The sequence below is a fragment of the Homalodisca vitripennis genome, chromosome X, assembly GCF_021130785.1.
Source record: "Homalodisca vitripennis isolate AUS2020 chromosome X, UT_GWSS_2.1, whole genome shotgun sequence".
Taxonomy (NCBI): domain Eukaryota; kingdom Metazoa; phylum Arthropoda; class Insecta; order Hemiptera; family Cicadellidae; genus Homalodisca; species Homalodisca vitripennis.
The window spans coordinates 9,013,477-9,037,010 of NC_060215.1; the positions used below are offsets into that span (position 1 = coordinate 9,013,477).

General features: G+C 32.2%; 2 protein-coding genes across 3 annotated transcripts in view; one reads left to right on the top strand and one right to left on the bottom strand.

The window, feature by feature from the left end:
- Positions 1 to 23,534, top strand: part of LOC124368656 (uncharacterized protein CG3556) — a 132,044-nt gene that overhangs the window by 17,359 nt on the left and 91,151 nt on the right. The window lies entirely within an intron of this gene.
- Positions 511 to 23,534, bottom strand: part of LOC124368657 — a 42,150-nt gene continuing 19,126 nt past the window's right edge. For both annotated transcript variants that reach the window (XM_046825905.1, XM_046825907.1), the window contains exons 3-4: positions 19,929 to 20,090; positions 511 to 780 (exon numbers count right to left, since the gene is read on the bottom strand). In XM_046825905.1, the coding sequence (XP_046681861.1) occupies positions 604 to 780; positions 19,929 to 20,090 (339 nt within the window). In that variant the 3' untranslated portion in view covers positions 511 to 603. The remainder of the gene's footprint in view (positions 781 to 19,928; positions 20,091 to 23,534) is intronic.

Genomic DNA, 23,534 nt, shown 5'->3' on the forward strand with positions numbered 1-23,534 from the left:
AAACTCTCAATTGATAAGAGATAGTTTCTTTTATAAAATAAGATGATAAATTTTGCAATATTATACAAATTTAATTTATTAATGTATAACCTCATTATATCTTTTATATTTTTAGATAATTCATGTTTGTTTTGAATATCATCCCAATATTATTTGTTTGATCTCTTTCATGTTTCATCTTAAAAGATCGAAACTACTGTAATGTTCTATTGTTTCTATAAAAAAACTTTCAAATCATGTTTTTAAAAATTTACTCTTTTAGGTATTACATTCAGCACATATTCCAGAAATTCTTTTAACCTATTAATATGTGCATAATACTGACTTTACATAATTTGTTTCCATCGAGGGTTCAAAGACGTTCCTTCCACTCACGAAGGCTGGGTCTGGTGTTCCCCATTCTTGATCGGTGCACGACTCCAACCTCTGTGGTTTTGCTAGGAATCAACCTAACCACCTTCTCACCACAGCATTAAAAAGGAATTCTGTTTTAGAAACGATATCAGGCAGTTTTTATTTAGTTTGTTTTATTTACACAAATCATGAGAATGTCCAGTATGGATACATCTTGGAAAAACAATATATACATTCAGAATATAACAGTTAATCGGAAGAAAATCTGATAATGTAATAAGAATCGCCTGCGTAAGCGATCGTATTGAGTATTGTAGCAATGGCGGAAATCAGAAGTCGGCCTAGGTCCTGCTGACTCCAGCCCACTATCAGCACTATAGCTGACACGAAGCTGAAGAGTGCCCCACTCAGGCTTACCACTAGAATCTGGAACAATTGGTTCAACTTATCAAATAATAAATGTGCTTGTGATAGTACAGTTAGTATCTACTTATTAGTATGTTTACGGGACTGTCTATCCAAGTTTTTTCCGGTATGCGTCAAAATATTTTCCGACACAATTGAAATCATGGGACGTTTCGGCCTAGCTTGCTGAGCAATCTTCAGTAAAGAAATGACAAGCTAAAACCGACAGAATCAGTACATAACAATAAGATGGCTGACTGCCACAAAGAAGCCATATTGATTACTCATTGGTCATATTGATCGTTAATAATTGATCAAACTTCATCCAATTCCATTACAGCTCCGTCCCCTTAATATATACACTGACCTACTCAAGCGGATGTGCACTACCGCACTACCAGTTTTTCCTTTACATTTGTTAGACTCATAGCTCATACAGCCGAAGTAATATCTAATATTTTTTAATTGTGTTGGAAATAAGTTGACTCAATGTGAACCGGATAACTTAGATTAAGGTTATGACACCAGACGTGCAATCCATATAGTATAGACAGCTGAGATTGAATGTTAACTGCAAACTAACTAGTACAGCTAAAATAACGAGAGTTACATAAAAAATTTGCTGAATTATATATGAGTTTATGCATGTGAAAAAAACTACTTACACATTAATTTCTAGTTTTTGTCTTGGGAAAAATGAAAAAGTTGCCGTTTTATTTTATCGTTCTATTTCTCCATTTCAATAGCGAATATAAAATTGAAATTGTTCAAGTTAATTTCTGAAAATTTCAGACTGTTTTAAATTTAGATGATGTGCTGATGTGATAAATGTGATTCAATTTAAATACAAGTAACTTGATATAAAATGTATAAAAATACCTGGAAGTAATATTGTATAAATCAGAATATTGTACAATGTATACATCAGAATATACTTTGAATATTGAAACATTCACATTATATTCAGAGTAACTTTCTATATTTTTCACTTTAAATTTGTTCTATACACTCAAATAATGTTGATAATCTCTCTCAGCTTGATTTCATATTTAAAATTGAATAGAAAACTAGTTTTAAATTTTCTGTGTAATCAATTATTAAATATTGTCTGTAAATTCATATGTAAATATTCATTTATTAGACAGTATTTTAAAGATTTCTTCGTCATTTGGTTCTCTTTCTAATATTTCTATTCAAAGGATTATTACTATAACTTTTTATTGAAAATGTTCTATTGAGATATAGCTATAAATGGAGTATAAATGAATCTTAAAAATGAGAATTTACTAAATCAACATTTCCTTAATGTTTTTCTAATTTTTTAGTATACAAATGAGTATCGTTTCTTGACAAAAACCAGGAATATTGTGAGGGAATTTGAGAAAGTTTACAAAGATTATGTGCATCACCTCTAAAGTTTTCAGTTTAAAGGCAATAGTCTGTAACTTTTTTAAACGTGTATTCTATCCAATTATCTAGAATAAAACCTAATATTTTTCTATATCTTGATATAATTGTTGTTCAAATAATTTTGTATATTCAGTAAATCGTCTTCAATTTTAGTTCTATTAAATATAGGATCATACATACGACTCGTAACTTTTAAAACGACATATAATGTTAACCAATGAGGGATATGTTTTGAATCTTAGTTCTAGTAGATTTTGAAGCAGTCGGTATCAGTCTTCACACAAAATGTCAAAACAGCAGAAATGAAGTAAACTGTTTTCCAAATTCGAGGCTTATGGCCGACCGAGGGTTTGGATTAACCAGAACAGGAAATGTCCTGATGGTAGATTTTAATATTGATGCGCTAGATAGGTGATGCGATCAACCATTAAATAAAATGTTTGCATGATTTGTTGAGGTCGTTTGGCCTTGCGTTGTCAGTCAGAACACCAACTTGAATGACGGCAATTTCTTAATCAGCAATCGACAACATTATCACCAAGTTATCGAGTATCGTAGTGTCGGTAGCCAACACAACTACTTCAGACCACTACGGCCAAAATGATATAATTAGTGAGAAAGAAATCAATCAGGGAGTCTGAATCTACTAAAACATAAAGAGACACGAGGCCAGTAAACTTTCCTCCTTCGAACACCTCTATATAGAAAATTGGGAATTTTATTTGATTCCACACACTCTGTAGAACATAATTTAAATTTTTTCAAAGTATTTGAATTTCCATCTTAGAATATGCTGCCACAAAAAAAGTTTTAGTTTGCCCTAAAAAGCGAATAATAAATAGATCACAAAACTATTTTGGTTTCGAGAATAACTAAAGCTTTTCTCCGAAATAATAATGAGAAAAAAACAACATCATACGAAGAATTCCAAAACTTTTCTCCAAAATTATAGAAAAGTGATGCAAGCAGGAAAAAATATGACGACCCTAAATCAATAATTTTGTCAACAAATGTTTGTAAGAGCGTTACAAAAGCAGCATAAAAAACAGTGCACAGAAACCAATCAGTCATAATTGGAGATATACTGGTGGGGGATTCGACTGAGTTTGCCAAAACAGGTCCAATTGTTTTTTGCGTCTGTTGCATGTGAGCAATGTCCTTGACCATTATCTCAATTAGTGTGGCAACTAGGGTGTGTGGTGACTCCCTGTCATGTCTAGACCATGTGTTAATACGTAATGTTAAGCCTTTAATGTTGGATTGCCAAATATTGAATATTGATATAACCACTCACTCTGGACTGGATATTCTAATGGAATACCCACAAAAGTATTTGTTCAAAGACAAATTTTCATAAGATAGTAAATAGTAATAAGCTTAATATACAGTTAAAAAGAGCTGACTTGACACATGTTCATCAATTTAATTAAGTTAATATGAGTCTATCTAAGCTTTATAAAATTTAAAATAATTGTTACAGTGCTTCATATTACTTAAAGAGGATTACCAGTTGCAACAGGAGAAGGCGTCCATGGACAATTGGCTATTTGGTTTCCCTAATAAACGAGCAAAAGTGTTCGTATAAATTATGTTGTAGAAAAAAGGAATTTGTGAATTAATAAAACTGTATAACGGAATGTATAAAGTAGTTAAGAAACAAATAAAAAGGACAAAATTATATTATTATTCTCAACTTAATGATAGTGCACAATCACAACCTTCTAAAGGGCAATATATTTTAGAATTAAATGCAATATAACACACACACACACACACACACACACACACACACACACACACACACACACACACACACACACACACACACACACACACACACACACACACACACACACACACACACACACACACACACACACTTTATTAAATATATATACTTTATTAAAAAAACTGAAAGATTAACTTACTTGTTTTTACAAACTAATATTTTAACATTCGAAAAACTATATACATTGTCATGTTTAATGCATGTTCATAAGTTTCTAGATTTCTAGTTTCTAGTTTCTAGTTTCTAGAAACCTACGAGATTAAAGAATTCACTGTAAGGACGAGAGCTGCAAATACGTTCACTTTAAAACTTGATAATTTTTTTAAAGATATAAGCCGTAGACAGTTCTGTTATAAGGGGAAGGAGATTTACAATGGAATGATAAGGAAGTTTGGGAATAGTGTCACCTATGACAGTAAACCGAAATTTAAAATGAAAGCAAAGCAATTTGTAAATGATGGCATTAATGTATAGACATTAAGTAGGAATTTAATTTATATGTATAAGTATTGTTATACTTCTTATTTCCTGTTTTTTAATAGTACCTTTTGCTTCACATGTTTGTTATTGTTTATATTTATTTTATATTGTTGTTATTGTTTATATAAATTATTTTAGTTATTGTTTGTATATTCTATTTTAGTTATTGTTTGTATGTAATTCTATTTCTTGTTGTTCCGTTCTAGTATTGCTTGATACAGTACATTTTGTAACTGTTGCGGTAACAACTATAACGTTGGTAATGTGTTTATTTTTTATGTTTAATTGTTCTATAACTTGTTGTTTCATTCAGCTGTTTTGTTGTCGTTATTTAGGTATTTTTTATTGTTGTTGCTTTCATTGTGTTCCGCTGTTATTTGTAACCGAGTAATTGGGATTGGGTAACGTGTGTTCGGGTTTGTGTGCCCATACCGGTATCCGGCCCTATTGTCTGCTGGAATTTTCTGAATTTTAAGTAATTTGTTTCTTGTTATTTCTATTTATATTTTATTGTTATTTATATACATATATATATTTATACTTATTTATTTATTTAATAATTCGTATATTTAAATTTCTTATTAGTTGGTCATTGTTATTTTCTTTTCTATTACATTTAAATTTAATATTGAATAACATTGGTAATATTAGCTGGTTCATAGTTACACTATGCTATTTCTAATTGCTCATTACAATTTTAAAAAGATAAAATTAAGAACATTTGTGAATTATGTTAGTTGTATAGAAGAATAGCTACATAGCATAAATCACATGCCAACTGATTGTTTCTTAAGTATGTTTTAGTATAAAAATTATTCCGCGCGAGTTCAACAGAACTCATGGAATATGTATGTCTTTCTATATTACAAGAAAATAAACGTTTTTGAACTTGAACTTGAACTTGAACACACACACACACACACACACACACACACACACACACACACACACACACACACGCGCGCGCGCGCGCGCGCGCACGCACAGTCACATTACACCTCATCTTCAGTATTTAAAATTGTTATTATTTATCTGTTTGTTATTCTGTTACATATACTTTTTCATTTTTATACTGTTACATATTTATCTCATTGTTACATTCTAATATATCTATATCGTTGCATGTTTTTATATATTTATCTTATTGTTAAGTTATTATTATCATAATTGTTACATTGTTCAGTTTATCTTTGCTAGTTGCTCCTGCATTATTTTGTATGATTGCTGTGTATTGTTATAAATTATTGCATAATGTCTTCCTTGTGTTGTCTGTTATCATTACTAGTTTTGTTATGTTATTGTTGTTACCACAGTTATTAGTCATTGTATGCCATCTTGATTAGTTTATCCTTAGTTAAGTAAACTCATGTATAAATGGTGGAACCGTTGGAATAAATAAATAAATATGTTCTCAAAGTATTATAAATAATTAAAGCCATAACTTGTTCAAAACCTTCACTTCTACACATAAAAAAAAACTCCAGTTGTATTTTCAATTTGCTTACGCAAATTTGTATTTAAACCAACTAATAATAGGCTAGTTTTTTCAGCCCAATTATAAATTAAAAAAAGTACACGTTAATTCATGTTTAAGTGATATAAAATAAGATGTTTAAGTGAGATATTTAGTGGCGTATGCGTCAAAACTTTATTCGCAGATATATCATGCATGACTTTTGATATGCATTGCAAATGTTTAAGGAAACTGATCTGGTTCAAGATGGCTTCGTTTCTCTTGCACCCTAAGTGGACCATAAACGGGTTTTCACTAAAGAAAGTTTGCTAAACCCAAGTTTCCTAAATTCAACAACCACTCTAGCACCAAACAGCCTTAAAACAATGTAAACTTCTGTTAAAACACGTTTAAAGTTTTACTAGAAACCTTTTTTTTCCTATTAGCCAATGACGTTTTAAATGTAGAGTACAAAACAGTAAATAGTATTTAATATATTTTACATTTTAGATTCCTATGAGATCTTCAGGAATATAATTTTTTCTTCTAATTAATTGGTTTAAGATTGCCTTTTGTTTGTTTCTTTATTATATTTCTTGCTCTTTATTGTGTTTCAAATTTAATACAGAATTAAATGTGTTGAAAAAACACTTGTGGATAAAAACATTTTTACTCTTCATTAATTTATCAAACGCTGCAGGTACTCATAAATAAGATGTGATGTCTTTCGCTCATTCTAAATAAATAGATCATATATCTAATATGTTGTTAATTAGTTTCTCTGTTATCGTATATGGTTTTATTATGTTTAATCATTCTTTACTGTATTTTACAGAAAGGCGTTATGTTGTTGTATTAGTGTTGGCAAAAGGTTTATTGAAACCCACACATAATTTTTCATTGTCATTAGATTAGTATTTAGGTTAAACTATACTTCACATTCTATAGTTTAATACGATATAATTGATTTAGCATAAGCCATAAAATAAATAGTTTAGAATCTGTGTTCTCTCAGTGTTACAGATGCTAACACTGAGTGACACAGCTGCTAATTATATGATAAAGGATACTTTGCATAAATAATTTCCACGCGAGCTATCTTAAGCTCATGGAATGTAAAACTGCGCATAAGAATTTTGGAAAGAAAACACTTCTTTGAACTCGAAATACATCCAATCTAAATTGGTCCATGATTCTCCAACACGAGTAACCACTAAGACAAGTACAGCCACCAACATTTCTGACACGACTGTCTCTGTTTTGAATTCGGCGATCTCTGATACTTTTAATCGGGAGTTCAAGGTAGCGAGCTGAAAAAAATCGGAAATTTAAAACTGCTATGGCAATTATAAGAACATTTGCAAATTTAATCGAGTTTTAAAAGGCGAGTTCTGTATATTTTTGAAGAATATAAAAATATGGATGATATGTGTGAAGCACTCACTAGTTCATAAATAAAGTTAAATAAGTTGTCATAAATCATAAATAAGTTGTCTGTCCTTTCAACAAACCTAACTCAATTACAAAAATGCTCATGGGTTATAAAAGGAATTCTTGTATCTCGAAAAAGGCTTAAATTCATCCATAAAGTTGTCATTGAAACACAAAATGAAGATTTTAAAAAATGTATAGAAAGTTCCGAAAAATATTTAGGAATGTAATAAGAGCGCTAAAGCCTATGCTATAAAAAACTTTAGTAATTGTGAAAATGCATAATAAACTACGTGAAAAAATAATATAAACTCGAACCAACAAATGTTCCAATTCAATTGCAATCAAAATTGAATATAAAATTGTTTAAGACCAATTTCAAGTAGCAAATGAATTTAAAACGTACTGTTTTTCCGTAGCTACAATGAATTAATCAATTATAGAATCTTATAGAATGAAAGGATTTGCGGAACCAGTTGCATCCACGGCTTTGTCTCGTGTTTGTGGCTCAGCTCATGACATAAAGAGACTGAATTAAAAAAAAAAAACTAGTGATGTTAGTGGGATGTCAGATTGGATAGTCAAACGTTGCTTCAAGTACATACGTGAGACCACCCACAAAGTCGATCAATGTTTCATTAGAAACTGGCAATTTTGCGTTTCTTCTGAAGACCGTCAAAGTAATCCAATTTTCAAAAAGGATGATCCTTCCTTCTCCACAAGCAACTGTCGTCAATGCCAATATACTCTCAGTGTTTATCAAAGTTTTTAAGTCGATTTTCTATGGAAGGATTCAATCTTTGTATAAAATATAGAAATTCTGAGCCAGATCAATTTGATTTTAGAAAAAAACACATTCACAATTGAAACTGTTAACAACTTTTATGAGATTTTTGCCGACGGATTGGAAGAGCAAGAACATGTTTTTAGCATACTTATCGATCGGTCAAAAGCTTTTGATTATGTGCGCACAAGACATTGTTATACCAGTTAGATATTCACGGCATTCGCAATCTCGAGCATATAGATTTTGAGCGTCCTTTCAAACAAAATTAAAATAACCCACGGCGTTCCTCAGGCACTATCAAATGTCTTCAATTTCTACAATCAATCAGCCTGGCTGTCTTTATGGATGATGTGCTTTTAGAAGATACTAATTCCAAAAAGTTTTTGGAATTCTAAAAACCTTCCAAAAACTCCGCAGGAGTCTAAGCCTACATAGTCAATTTAATACATTGTGTGTTTGCAATGTACATTGTAAGTATAATGCAGCACAAAGGATTATTATGATTAATAGTTCTATCCTCAACGATTGGAATGGCCGTCGTTGTGGCCGTGCCTATGGTAGACTGAAGTGCTTTCGCTGATAAATGCAGACTTGGATCGTTATATAGTGTCTGACTTTTCTCGGGAATAAAGTGTTAGAATGCCACCCAACATATTCAGTCGTAACCTGAACGAATAACGATTGGGTAAACTCAGATTAAGGAGGTGATATCGACTGCTTCTCACTGTGTTATTTTTTAATTTCCAAGTCACGAATTTGTAAGATAACCTTCCTGAAAATTGAAAAATTACGAGTAATCATAGTTATAAAAATCAACTACAAAAAGTTATAGTAAGAAATTTCTAAAGAAGCCCAAATAAAAACTACTGAAAATATAAATTCCTTAGTATGCATACGAGTTGGAGCTTCAGAAAATACTTTTAATGATTCAGAACTAAAAGAAATTAAATGAAATTTAATACATAGCACGTATTAAAGAAACGTTATACAGAGAAAGTTATTTTTTATAAATTGTAAACATACCATTCCCTTCAGTCATCTTTTATATGGTCCTACATAATATACAAAAAACATAAAAACAAAGGTATTTCACAGTTATTTAAAGTCGAAAGCATAGTTTATAGTTTTCTAGTTCAATTAATGAGGATCCAAAAATGTGTTTTTGTTTAGCTTTGTTACAGACGTCGTTCTGATAAAATTAATTCCATACTGACTTATTTCTGTTCAGTTGTATAAAAAAAATATATATATAATAAATGCAAAAATGTACATTGCAGCTTTATACTGTAAAATACCTGTGTTTGTATCATGTTGTTGGTTATATCATTTATATTATATTATTAATATATTATCTTATATTTATTTTATCTTTATATATATATATATATATATATATATATATATATATATATATATATATATATATATCGAACAATTTAAAAATATCGAAAATAATGCTCTTTTTGGAACATACATTAAATAAGAACTATTTTGTATTATCCATGGGGTTATTATTAGGTTAATTTAAATTTAGGCTTTTAAATAGTACTATAACCAAATTCCAAATTCAAAGTGTTAGTTGAGAGCTAAATAAAAGTCCACATGTTTGGAAATTAAATAGGGTGTATACCAAATGCACCGATGGTCAAAATTTTAATTAGGGTATGTTTGTGGCCATTCCAACCTATATAGCTAAGCGCGCCGAGCGATGATCAGTTCCTACAGGCCGAAAGGCACACCCACCCTCCGGTGCAGCTCGCCAGGGTACACCATCCAGCTCTTGAAACTACTGTATGATTGAAGCTGTTTAGATTATGTTTGGTATATTGCTTTAAATTGACATAATTTTTTAAAATAAATCAAATGCTCATGTTGTTTGTAATAAAAGCGAGCAGGGTAAATACTGTCACTGAAATAATAAGATCCTCAAAATAGGAACAAAATTCTTATTGAATCTAAATTTATTTTAATACTTACTATATAATTAATTTTGCTGTAGCAAGAATATTACTACTTTGGCTGAAATCATTCCACTCGCTATTGCTTTGTATTGTAATACATAATAAATACGTAATAATGTGGTTATTGCACTACTTATAGTTTAGAATAAATAAAAATGCAGAAAATGTGAACATTAGACAGTTTGAAATCACTCTAACCCCACAACTGCTACTTTCCAAATTACCAACAAAATTTAGGTACCCAAAATTACAATATTTTTAGGATGAAAAAAAAATGTACCTGAATTTATTTCGCAATTGTCACTAAAATTATTACTTTGCTGTCTAGCTATTAAAATTAAATTGTTTGACAATAAATAGTCAATTGAGAATCAGGTGTTAACAATAAGGTTAGCAATTGAAACCTATTAACCATTAACAACCAGATGTTAAAGTGAGAGCAAACTTACGGTAAATGCTGTAAATAGTAGACTGATTATATGGCTACACTAGGCTGTTACGGGTAAACAGTTGATTAGGCCTACTATTTTAAACAATTGATATACTAGATAATTCTAAAAGTTGATATACTAGTTAGTTTAACATAATGACGTTCTTATTAGTTAAAATAAAACATCAATTAGGTAAATAGAAATAGTGATATAATTTTTTTGTTTTGTTTGAAATATAAATTTAATATTGATACGTCTGTCACAAAACTGATTAGAAGGATATTAATAATGTTAAAGTATATGAAAATGATAATACTTTTACAAAAACAGATGTACAAGTAGTTGTCCATAGTTGCAAGTATTTAATAAAATTGACATTAAATTGCAAAAATATTTAAATTTCTTATTCCCATTTAAATTAATCGATTTAATACATTTCTAATGTATTTACAGAGTTTGAATAAAACGTGATGAATTATTTAAATTCATATATGAACTGTTGAGAGACAGATTATGTACTTGAAGCCTAAACTGTTGTGTAATAACAGAAAAGTTGGGTTGAAATGTGAATGCCGGAACACGTCTACTACAACTCGTAAATAACCGTAAATGCAGTACACGTATATTTTAATCGCATTATACAAGTCTCTATGTTGATTGATGATGTTACTGTTCCACTTTTAGAGATTACTTTGGGGTTTTCATTCAGCTTCGATAGGTCTCAAAGAATGATCCAACTACTTGCATAAACAAATATTTAAGTAAATCTACTCGTATGTTTTTCATACAATACTTTTTTATTTCTAAATGTATTCATTGCAGAAGACATAATGAACACTTCGGCAGCTTGAGAACTGAGAACATTAATTATTCCCCTTCTCATATTCTCTATGATCAACAGCAAAAGAAATATAACCTTTTTCTATACACGCGAAACTATTATATTTTGATATGACTCTTATTTGAATGTCGACTTTAGCTCCAGTGCACATCTTAGTCCCGCGTCTGGAATCTGGTGTCATGTTCGTCTGGCTAGACGCAAAAAAGGCGTCGACGAGGAAGTTAGACTAGTGACATTGATCAATATTAGAAACGTTATTGATCTCAGTACTGTAAAGGTGTCTGAGCAGTCAATATGTCAAACTACTGTACAATAACTCTAACTATTATACAGGGTAATACAAATTTAGGAACCCCCTCTTTATTTTGTTCTAAAGTTTATATATAAAGATATCCTTTGGGTAGTGGTGCTATGTGGAAAGGAAGTTTTATTTGGTGTTTTTTAAATTTTTTCTGTCTCCAAAATTCGGGATTTTGGGGGCAACATTTTTAATGTAAGCCTCTTGCAAAGTGACCCTTCATTTTGAAGAGCATACACAACTTAAAGAATTGTGAAAACTAAAGATCGCTATCTCTTTCCAATCCAAAATAACGGCCAGAGTTACCAGAACAATATTTTGAATAACTTGTTGCCAAGTCAAATAAAATGTTCAAACTGAAGTCCTCTTACTATTTGGCAGTGTGACAAGCGTACGGTGAGCTGCTCTCTCACGTTTTCAAAAATCTGAAATGGTATTTGGTTGCAGGCCTTAACAATCCTGTTTCTTAAATCTTCAACGTTTTCTACTGGTCTTTTGTAAATTATGGATGTCGTGTAACCCCATAGAAAAAGGTCGATGGGTGTAAGGTACATAGACCGCGCAGGCCATTCTGTTAGACCACGCCTACCAATCCACTGACCACGAAGTTGAGTTCTTAGGAAATGTACAGCACGGTGAAAATGTGCTTGGGCACCATCCTGTCTTCAAATTAAATAGTTTAATTGCAGTTCACAATGTACATTGCATAGCATACGTCAATTTTGATACTTTTTTATTCATTCACACATAAAGGCCACATTCAAACTTGTAACATTCAAACATTCACTTCCCATTCATTACATGTCAATTACGCCCATTTCCTCATCACGTGGTCTCCCAGTTGAATGCCAGTAAGCCATCAACACTGTAGAAAGCGTTTGACGCCAGGCAGAGTTGGATACGAATTTTTAACACCTTGGGCGTTGAGGCATTTTTAATTTTGTTTAGCAATCTGTTTATAAAATGAACACCTGCCTGCGAAGGTAAACGGATGTCTCGTCCTCTGGTTAATGCACATTTAGACAAACAATATAAGGTTTCTAAGATGTAGAGACATGGCAAAGTCAACAGTTGCAAATTTTTAAACGATGTCCTGCACGACTATGTGAAGTTTAAATTAGCAATAATGCAAATTGCCTTTTTTGCAATTTGAAAACTCTCATAAAATGGTTGTTTGCACAGGCTCCCCACAAAACGAATCCATACGAAAGATGGGGATAAATCAGAGAGTCGTGTCATCTGTATACTGCACAAGCTTTCCATGGCCTTAGTGATGATTCAATTTCATTAATATATATTAGGAAAAGAATTGGACTGAGTCATCAAATTCATGTTCATTTCCCCTAATAACAGCAGTTATTGCGGGGGAAGTTGTACATTTGCAAATACAGTTCTCCATTAAGATCCCCATTAATAAAAAAATGCTAATAGTGTCGTCTAAAGTACAAAAAGGGTGATGTACAAAAAGGATTTTGTATGTATCAAGATCACCACAAGATAATGGGGAGTGGAGCTGTAGATGTGTTAGGGCTTGGTGGTAGTTCGTATCACAAAATTGTCTTCGGCTTGTCGGCCTTGAAATTAATGGATTGATTATGCCGCATATCCTAGTTTGCTCAGCTCTCATTTTTTTTGATTGTTCGAATACAAGGCAAGTAGCCATGTAAGCAATCGGTGATCAAAATCGAAATATTTGGCATTTTTGATAAATATTGAATGTCAATTTTAATTTTGAAGTTTTAAAGAAGTGTTGTTTAATAAACAAGTTTTAAAGTAATTAAAGAAAGAAAATATTCTCCTGTCCATCTTAACCAATAACCATTAAAAATAATTTTAAAATTGGAAACAGAAGTGCAGACTATCTGAAAAAGATTATGTAAATAGAATTTTTTGGTCGATTTCTCATATTTTACTCTTCCAATATAATCATGTAAGTTAGACATGTTATACATAGTTTGGTATATTACGGACAAAGCACCGTTCAACCTTTCACGAGCCAAAACAATTCTGTAATCTGAATTAGTCACCATTTTTAACGGCCTTTACCGGCGATATCCAAGTTTTACTGTTCACTTTCTTTAATAAAAGCCTCTAAAACTATGTTTAAATTTATATTTAAATTGTTTAAGTTGGATCTAAAATTTTGTGTTTTTGGCCAGGCGAAATCTTGTGAATCGAAAAGTACAGTTTTGTACCCTACAGAGGTAGTATGGTTTTCTAAGTGCGGGTGTTAATATGGGGTACACTTACTTTGTATTCACCCGTATATGAAGAATAAACTTACATGTTCTTCCTGATCCATAGGTTTTGATGCAATTTATTAGAGTTGAAGAGCCAAATAATAAAATGTTGTAAAACGCTTATATCAGGATTCACGCACTTAAAGGTGTATACAAAGTAGACCTTTATTCAATACATGAGTTGTGAGGGTTTGCCAGGGCTTCATCTAATATTCAATATTTGTTGCTGTAATATGGAGATTTTATTTCACTGCGTGGTTTTCTTATGAAGTTGAATAGAAAAGGATTAACCTGAAGCCTTATTATTGACACGAGACGACTACGAGTCAATATACATTAGGTTGCACATATTGGTCTGCTGATAATGAGCTTAAGCCTTCATTCAGTCTAAATAAATAAGATTAATGTTAGATTCAGGCAAGAATGTTCAAATTTTAGGTCTCTTTTACGATAGTAAGAGGCGTTTTGAGTTTTAAATTAAATTAATTAAACTAAACCAATGGCGCATCCGCCGGTTTATATTTAAGATAAAAATTTATTTGAAATAAGTTTTAGTATTATTAACTCAATGCTACGTACAGATACGGGATACTGAGCATTAGTAGATTCCCCTATAATAACTTGGCCCTCAATGAAGGTAACAATTGTCAACAAGGCAGGTTATATTTAAAATCAGACTTAATACAATTAATATAATAATAGTATATAAATGTAATAATATGCACTGGCCAATATATAATTGTGAAGTTTAATTGAATACGTTGTAAATCACTAACACTATGTTTAGAGATCTGCAGTCTTCCTCAGGTGAATACAAACTAGGTTAAAATAAACAAATCATACCAGAGTGTTGTGACACGATTAAGTCAGCCTCATAGTGTAGCAACTTCATGCATACCAACTCTCAAACACGCACTTAATAAAGAAAAATACACTAATCACTGAAACTGAGCTAAAGAATACAGGTTACAATAGGTGTGCACTGAATGGCAACCATAGGAACATAACTACAGCTCTTTTTAGTTGTCCGTTCCGTTGGGTTTTATATGAATGTGATTTACATGTGTATTAAATTTATCTATCTATATTTATAGAGCAATTTTATTATAATAAATTAATTAAAATTTAATAAGATTTTTTTATGTTAATTATTTAACATAAAAAAGAAATATTTTAAACGAAAGAAATAGAAATGCAAGATAGGCAAACAATATTTTTAATTTTGTTGTAATTCTGTAATTGTTGTAGTTCTGTAATTTTTTAACGTTTGAAATTCTGTTTAACACAAATGTGAAGTCCATTGTTAGCATGTTTCTGTGGCTTTTTATTTTTCAGCTAGAAATAAAACCTGAAAAAAAACCTAGCTAGTAAAAATAACCTGAATGGAATTGTGTAAACCGATGTCGTACCAATGTCAATAGACAATCTCAAGCTTTATTGTGATGTTCCGAAATTTCGCTTTTTCCTCTTGTCCTTTTAATTCAGGATCCACTTATACTCTGCCTCTTTAGGCTGTTTTAAAAGTTCAAGCAGTTCTGATTTATAACATTAAAATTAAAAAAATATTACGATTTCCGATACAGTGGGATAGGATGAGATGTTTGTTTGCATTCGTAAATAATATTAGGAACATTCCATTTACAACACATTAAGAGAATTAATAATATTCTAACCAAGTATATATTGTTTTCTCAAATTCTATGTGTGTTCAAAATTTTCAAAGTATCAAAATCATACTTTTTTTAATATGTTCTGAGAAAAAGTGTATGAAAATCTTAAATGTAATATAAAGAAGTTAGGGCTTTCCGTCGGTCCTTGACAATGGTTAGCGAATGATATTTATTTATTTGCTTGGTGTACATCATCATTTGATCGACGGATGCATCAATACTGGATGTAAAATTTATTTTGTTTGTGAAAATAATATGCATTCCTTTACATGTCGTGATTTAAGGATACGGGCAATTAATACGTATTTATGATCCCCTTGACGGTTTTAATTAATCTCGTCAAATCAATTTAATCACATCAATATGTATAGTAGAAATTCAATAGAAACTATTGAATTCATTTGAGCTATGTTGAAACCTTTCAGTGAGATTATTTAACAGTGAGTCATAATCAACACGGAAGTCTTATGATCTCTAACAACTACATCGATTCGTGGACGCTTTATAACGAGCGATAGGTCGAACGAAGGTTCTTGGTCGCATTAAGAACGCTCTCAGAAAGATGATCATTAAGAAACTGTAAATGTTCATTTGAGCAGAGATATCCTCCTGCTTCGCCATTATAACGTCTTACACTGTAAAGTTCTAAGTTACAAAAGATAGTTGACAGTTCGAGAACTTGTATTCAGTTGAAAGTGCAACTTCATATTTAAAAAAAAGTACGTCATAGTTTTTGCTCTGTTTGTGTACACAGTTCAACCTTCGTGCTCTCAAGATTACTTGGCGTATAAAAAAGAATTTTAAACCTTTTAATTAAAACCGGTTCCAATCGTTTGTGTTTCGTTTGTGCACGCATCCATCGCGGAACTAAAAAATTTTTTTTTGAAATCATGCCAACTTTACTCGGGCAGTGCAGCATAAAACATTTTGTCAAATAAATCTGGCACCAATAATTTTGTTTTTTAGCCATTCTTTATGTTTTCTTAACGCATGGAAAAATACTGATAGTTTTACAAACTGCTAAGAAACATATAACAGTTATTGACGTATTTCTTTTAAGGTAATTTTATCTCTAAACGTAAAAACTGTTATATTTTGATATATATCTATTAAACATATTTTAACCATTGGTTTAAATATTATATCATTTAATAAACCACTTGCCATAGTAAAGTTTCCCTGTGAAATTTACTTTTACTCAACGTTTAAACATGTGTAGTAGGTAACTACTGCGGGAGATAACTGTTGGAGTTGGTGGGGTTCGTTCCCTAAGTGTCATCAAAGGTTCTTGCTAACCTGGACATAAGGGTGTAGCACCTCCTGCCTGCTATGAGGCTAGTTCAGAACTGGCTTACCCTTCTTCCGAGGGGACATGACCTGAGATTAGTGCCCTAAATTTTCCCTCATGGATCTCGGCAGAAGGCGGCCCCTACCCCCAACCTTACCCATCCAGAATATCCTGTCATTCCGGAAGCAGCGCAAAGGTCCATATAGGACTAGGTACAATTTAAACGTTCTTGTCCTAAGAGAACAAAAAAATCTTCTTAGGTCTAACTCTAAACTGTCAAAAAATTTATTGGAATTTGCGTTAGTTCCCTTGCATCTTAAAACACCAAGCTATTTACACATATAAATTCTTAACGTTGTCCAGGTAGTAAGTTTAATGAAAACTTAAGAATTCAATTCATTACAATACCCTTTTTTGTGTGAGGATGGCAAATTCCCCAAAGATTTTAAAATGCCATCTTCTAAAGTATTTCTTTTTTTTAAGTGTATTTTTTAAATCTCAGAAACGACCCCTTTGGCTGAAATAATTGTATGTGACAAACCAATGACTTCTGCTAATTAATTTTATGGTGAAATATGTTCACCATTTCCAACACTCAATTAAAATTTACAAAATGATGTTCTTCTTTAACTTCTTAGTACGTTTGAAACACTTGAAGTTTGGCCAAAGAGGTGAATATTTGTTGTAGTATTGTATAATTGTATGTCTGGAGAACCCGTTAGTAACACCTGCGTGAATTATTCTCCAAGATATCTTTTCCACCAAATGGAATTCTCCTTTTCATTGAATCATGAAGTACTTTATTTACAGCCATTAAAACACAGTTACTGGCCGTTGGAGCTTCAGCCCATACAATCAGTCCAGCTTCTTGTATTAGTGCTGCTTCGTTGCTCTTTATCGTTAACGCAGACACACATGCCCCTTTTAGCTATAGTGGTACTGTGCCAACCACGGAGTAATATTATTACTGCAAGCTGCAGGAACTATGCCATATAATGCATTAATGCTGGAATAAATAAACAAAAGTTTTCCCTGTTCCACCAGATTTTTTCACAAACATATTTGTTGCTACTTTGTGTACTTTTATGTATGTTTTTGTACTTTTTCAATTATACAGAATCGATTGTCACTGTTTAGTGCATGATATAATTAATATCATCCGAGATAGTGCCCAATTGATTGGTTCCTGGAAGAGTTGTCATGCGCATTGATGGGATTTAAATGGGTGCATAGAAACGCCATGCAAACATTATTTGAAATGCACAGCGACAATAATAACACAACGTTTTTTTTAAGTTGCAGTATACATTTCCTTGCCCACTTTCCTTTTTTTACTTTGTATTTTTATTGAAAACTGATTTTCTTTTGGTTACTAAGAGACATTTATTCGTATCAGAGTCAAAAGATATAGCAGTTGTGCATCTAGGCACAACATTTCTATTATGTGTGTTATAAAAAAAGACACAGATTTGAATAAAGAGTTCCTTTCACCACTAATTGCTCATTACACTTGAAGTCATGGTCAATAAAAAAAAAGAAAATAGAAAAAATCCAAATGAAATTATAGATCATCTTCCAATCTGAATATTATAACCCAGGGGCGGCCCGAGATAAACATTAGCCCAAACATTACTCCGTGCAAGGTCTTATTTTGGCCGCCCTTAAATCCACCTACCTATCCTTTTATTTTTATGACCCCTCCGTAATACTTAAAAAAATACAAATTCATTTTTATTTTTGTAATAAATGTCCACTCCGTAATGACCATATCTTTAAACTTCCTAACAGCTATAAATAGTTTGATCTATAAGTAATTTAATGAGTAAAAGGCGGAGAAGAAATTGATAGGGTATGCAATTACACAGTAGGGATTGAGACAAACCCATTAATTCATATTTTGTGTGAAGTAAATCATTAAACTTTTTAGTATTAGGTTTATAAAAGATATATTGCGTAGTAAAATGTTATAAAAATATAGACAAAAACTTCTACAAAGGTAAACGGGAGAAAACTGTAAGAACTAAACTAGTCTATCCAGCTGTTACATTAACCCATTATAATTTTAAAAGTAAAATAAACATATTTTATTTATCATTGACACAAATAGTGTTTAACACAAGTCATATTAAAATTAGGTTTCAGTATTTATATATCTAGATACATTTGCACCATACGCACAAAGGAAAAATAAAGAACAAAAAATTATAACAGTACAACGTTATATGTGAAAATTCAATATTTAATCATTTAAAAATTCGCTAACCCTATAGGAGACATACTCAACCAAGTATTCCCAGAGCCGCGTTTTGAATAGTTAAATACTCTCATGGTGAATGTTTTTATTTAATAAGGTAACATATTAAATAGAATTGCACCAAAATTCTGTGGCAGTGCAGCCGATATATTTAATCGTAATAGCCAGTGTTACCAGAACAATATTTGTAATTTGCCAAGTCAAAGCAAATGTTAAAACAGATGCCTTCCTACTATTTGGCAGTGAGACAAGCATAGGGTAAGCTCAACTCTCACGTTTTGGAAAGTTTGAAGTATTTGGTTGCAGGCCTCATCAATCCTGTTTCTTAAATCTTCAAAGTTTTCTACTGGTGTTTTGTAAATGTTAGTGTAAAGACTTCATTACAATTTTGACGACATGTTATTCTGGATGGAGATGGCGATCCCTGGTTTTCATCGTTGTTTAAGTTTGTTTAAGCCGAAGGGGTAACTTGAGAGGGGTTTTAATTTTTGAGTCACCCCCACAATTCCGTATTTTGGGGATACAAAAAAATGAAAAAATCATGAAATGAAACTTCTTTTCCACATTCCACCACTACCCAAAGGATATCTCCTTATATCGACTTTAGAAAAATTAGAGGAGGGCTCTCCTGGCTTTTTATTCACCCTGTATATGCATTGCATTCAAGATGAAGGCAGTTCAACATTGATAATGAAATATTTAAACCAACTTTTGAATGTTTTCCCTCTACCTTCCTATTTATTTTGCTAAGGAGCCAAAGTCTAATCAGATCCGTTATTTGGTGGTGATCCATGCAATAAGGTAATTAGATTGTTATAATAGAATCCTATTCTCACCAGGAACTTAGAGACAGGCTCTCTGAGGAAGAAGCCGCCGATCACTAGAAGATCTAATAGTGAGTAGCCAAAGAGTGTGAAGTGAACGACCTGGGTGAGAAATACTGACGTGGAAGGAGTCGCCGAGGCAATGATAAATGCTATCGCCACCAGTCCCAACAACTGTATAACACAGAGAACATAACATATTACAATATCCGATCTTATTTGGGAATAAGCAGAGTTCACATTACTAAAGTAGAACAAGGAAATAAACAATCATTATCAAAATTCATGGATAAATTATTATTATTATTGTTTTCAAAAATACAAATTGCCAAATGAGAAAAAAATCCACTTGGAATTTCGTCTAATGTAAAAATACAAAATTTCAAACTTGACAGGAAACGTCACTATGTTACACACAATTTATTTTTTCACGAATGGAAACAAAGTATGAAATATTATTATACCCAAGTATGTATCCATATTGCTTAAGTATATATTATCATTGCCTTAATGGAATAGCGAAACACAGGGTTTTCCTATAACATCAAGATGAAATAGCAATGGAGATTTGAATGTGTTTGTTAACCATCTTAAAGAACTTTTGAAAAGTTTAGTAAAACAGAGAGTAAAAATCTTTGTTACTGTTAATTTTTATATTAATTATTTTATAAAATTCCAATGAGGCCAAGTATACAGGGTGACAATTAAGTCTGGAACCTCTTTTTTAATTTTTGAACCACAATAGAAAGAAATACCAAAGTTCACACGTGCTTACTGGTGATAGTAACGCACACATCTGCCCAATTACCGACCGGATAATCCCTTTGGGGGACGGTCCACAAGGAGTCAGACAAAATTCTTAAATAGCAGCATAGGTCAAGTTTGGTACCAAATTAAAGGTCTTACTTAGCAGAGTACAATGCCGCAAACCGGACTTCAAAAGATGGAGTAATTCAGTAGTTATAGTAGTTATAGCTATTTGAATTTTAAAACAATTGAACAATGTAAATTATTATTACAAGTAAACACCACTTGTTAAGTACCTGTGATCAAAGTAAGTGTTCAAAATGTTCCCCTCCCATCATCTGACAATGTAGTAATCAAAGCCAGGAATCAATAATTATTACCAATAACACAACTACTGTTAGAATGTGAAAGTGGCTGACTGAGTCATACACAGCATCCACAGAAACTTAACGTTTGGGCAGGTATTATAGGAAATCAAATTATGGGCCCATTATTTATCAATGGTAATTTAAATGGTGACTCGTGTCTAGCAATGCTCCAAAATGAGATAATTCCTGCACTACAAGCTGCTCTTGGTCGACAATTTCAAAGAATTTATTTCCAACAAGATGGCGCGCCACCACACTTTGCTCTCCTTGTTAGAGAATACTTGGATACAATATTACTTCACAGATGGATTGAAAGATGTGGTGCAGTAGAGTGGCCTGCTCGTTCCCCTGATTTATTTCCGATGGATTTTTTTCTTTGGGGATACCTCAAAGATAAAGTTTATCGTACTAAGCCTCGAGATTTTTCGCACCTAAGAAATCTCATAGTCCAAGAAGCTCAAGATATTCCTCGTGATTACCTTCAAAATGCAGTGGATGGCTTTTACAACCACCTAGGACATTGCCAGACAATGGGAGGGGAACATTTTGAACACTTACTTTGATCACAGGTACTTAAAAATTGGTGTTTACTTGTAATAATAATTTACATTGTTCAATTGTTTTAAAATTCAAATAGCTATAACTACTGAATGACTCCATCTTTTGAAGTCCGGTTTGCGGCATTGTACTCTGCTAAGTAAGACCTTTAATTGATACCAAACTTGACCTATGCTGCTATTTAAGAATTTTGTCTGACTCCTTGTGGACCGTCCCCCAAAGGGATTATCTGGTCGGTAATTGGGCAGATGTGTGCGTTACTATCACCAGTAAGCACGTGCGAACTTTGGTATTTCTTTCTATTGTGGTTCAAAAATTAAAAAAAGAGGTTCCAGACTTAATTGTCACCCTGTATTACTGACTTAATAAATAGCTTTGGGCTGAGGGCTGTAGTAAGAGGCCGATTTGTTGATAACTATTGCACTGACAATATGTTTTTATATAATGGGTGGTCCAATAAAACCTGACACTTTTTAAACAGCTGTTTCTCCGCTGTTATTATGTTTAGAGTCTTGATTGTTGCAACAATTAAAAACACTTCTGATGCCATTTCAATAATCGTGGAGCAGTGGACATTCAACATTATGCTTTTGTTAGCTTTCTTAAAAACAAAGAACCGTTGATTAATAGTCTGTTACTGCTAATCAACGGTAATTTCGTAAAAATTTCCATGTTCCTCGTCACGGAGCTGTTCTTTGTAGGAATACTAGTTAAAGGTGGGTGAACATTTTCAGAAATTGAGCTTCTGCATTAAAAGTGAAACCACCCGGTAGGATTGTATCTGTACGTACTCCAGACAATGTTGACAAAGAGCGAGGAATGTTCCCGGGACATCTCATTTCACGTTATGGTGATGTCGCATGGCCTGACCAGTCTCTTGATCTCATTGCTTGCGGTTTTTTGTTGTAGGACTATCTTAACAGCAATGTTTTTGTTACGAAACCTCATACCATTGCCGATTTAAAGAGCTGCATAAGAAATGAGGTTGCTGCGTACCAATGTCCATCGTACGTTGTGTAATAGCAATTATTCAGAAAAGAATTACAGACATGTGTGGATGTTGGTGGGGAACATTTACGTGATGTTATATGCCATAAATAAAAATGGCATAACTATGTACATACTTTGACTACTTTAATACATTTTAAGTATTATTTCGTGTAACATTATTCCAATTTGAAAACTGTCAGGTTATTTTGGACCACCCAGTATATTTAATATGGATCCTGTAGGCTGCTCGATCCAAGTGTTTCCCAGCTGTTTGTCTGACCATGAGGCTGATGAAATTGATATCCTCGTATCTGAAAATTATGAGAAATTTGAACCTGTGTATAGTATTTTCAGGATATTTAATGGAGGAAACTTAGCCGAGTTCATAAATAGTCTCACAAACATTTTCTTTTTAACGAACTATAAATACAATTCCTTAATGTTTGGATGCAAAACTTAGGTAGTTGTTTTCCTGTTGTAAGGAAGAGATTGTAAAAAACTCCTAGATGTATAGGTCTTCAGATATTGAAGGATAGGGAGGATCTGAAAGACTCTTTTTGTACCGCGATTCCCTCGTCATTACAAGGAGGTATAAAGAAAAAATAGGAGGGTACTCCTATTTTATGTATATGTCGAAGTTGGAAATGATATAGAGGATCCAGCACGCTGACAATACTAATGCAAGATTCACGCTGTCTGGAATCTCTTCCAGAAATGTACCTTGGATCATCTTAATTCATGGTTTTTATTACATGGTCTCCAATCAAATATTAAGATTATATTATATTCAGATTATTAATATTATAAAATTTAACCTGTTGAATAGGGGTGACGAGACATTGAATTACAATTGGAGTTGTCTCGTACTTTCAGATCATGTCTCGTTCTTGAGTATTGAAACCGATTCATTCCTAAAGTGAAACTCCCACTTGATCAAGTTAGCATTAGGTTTGCC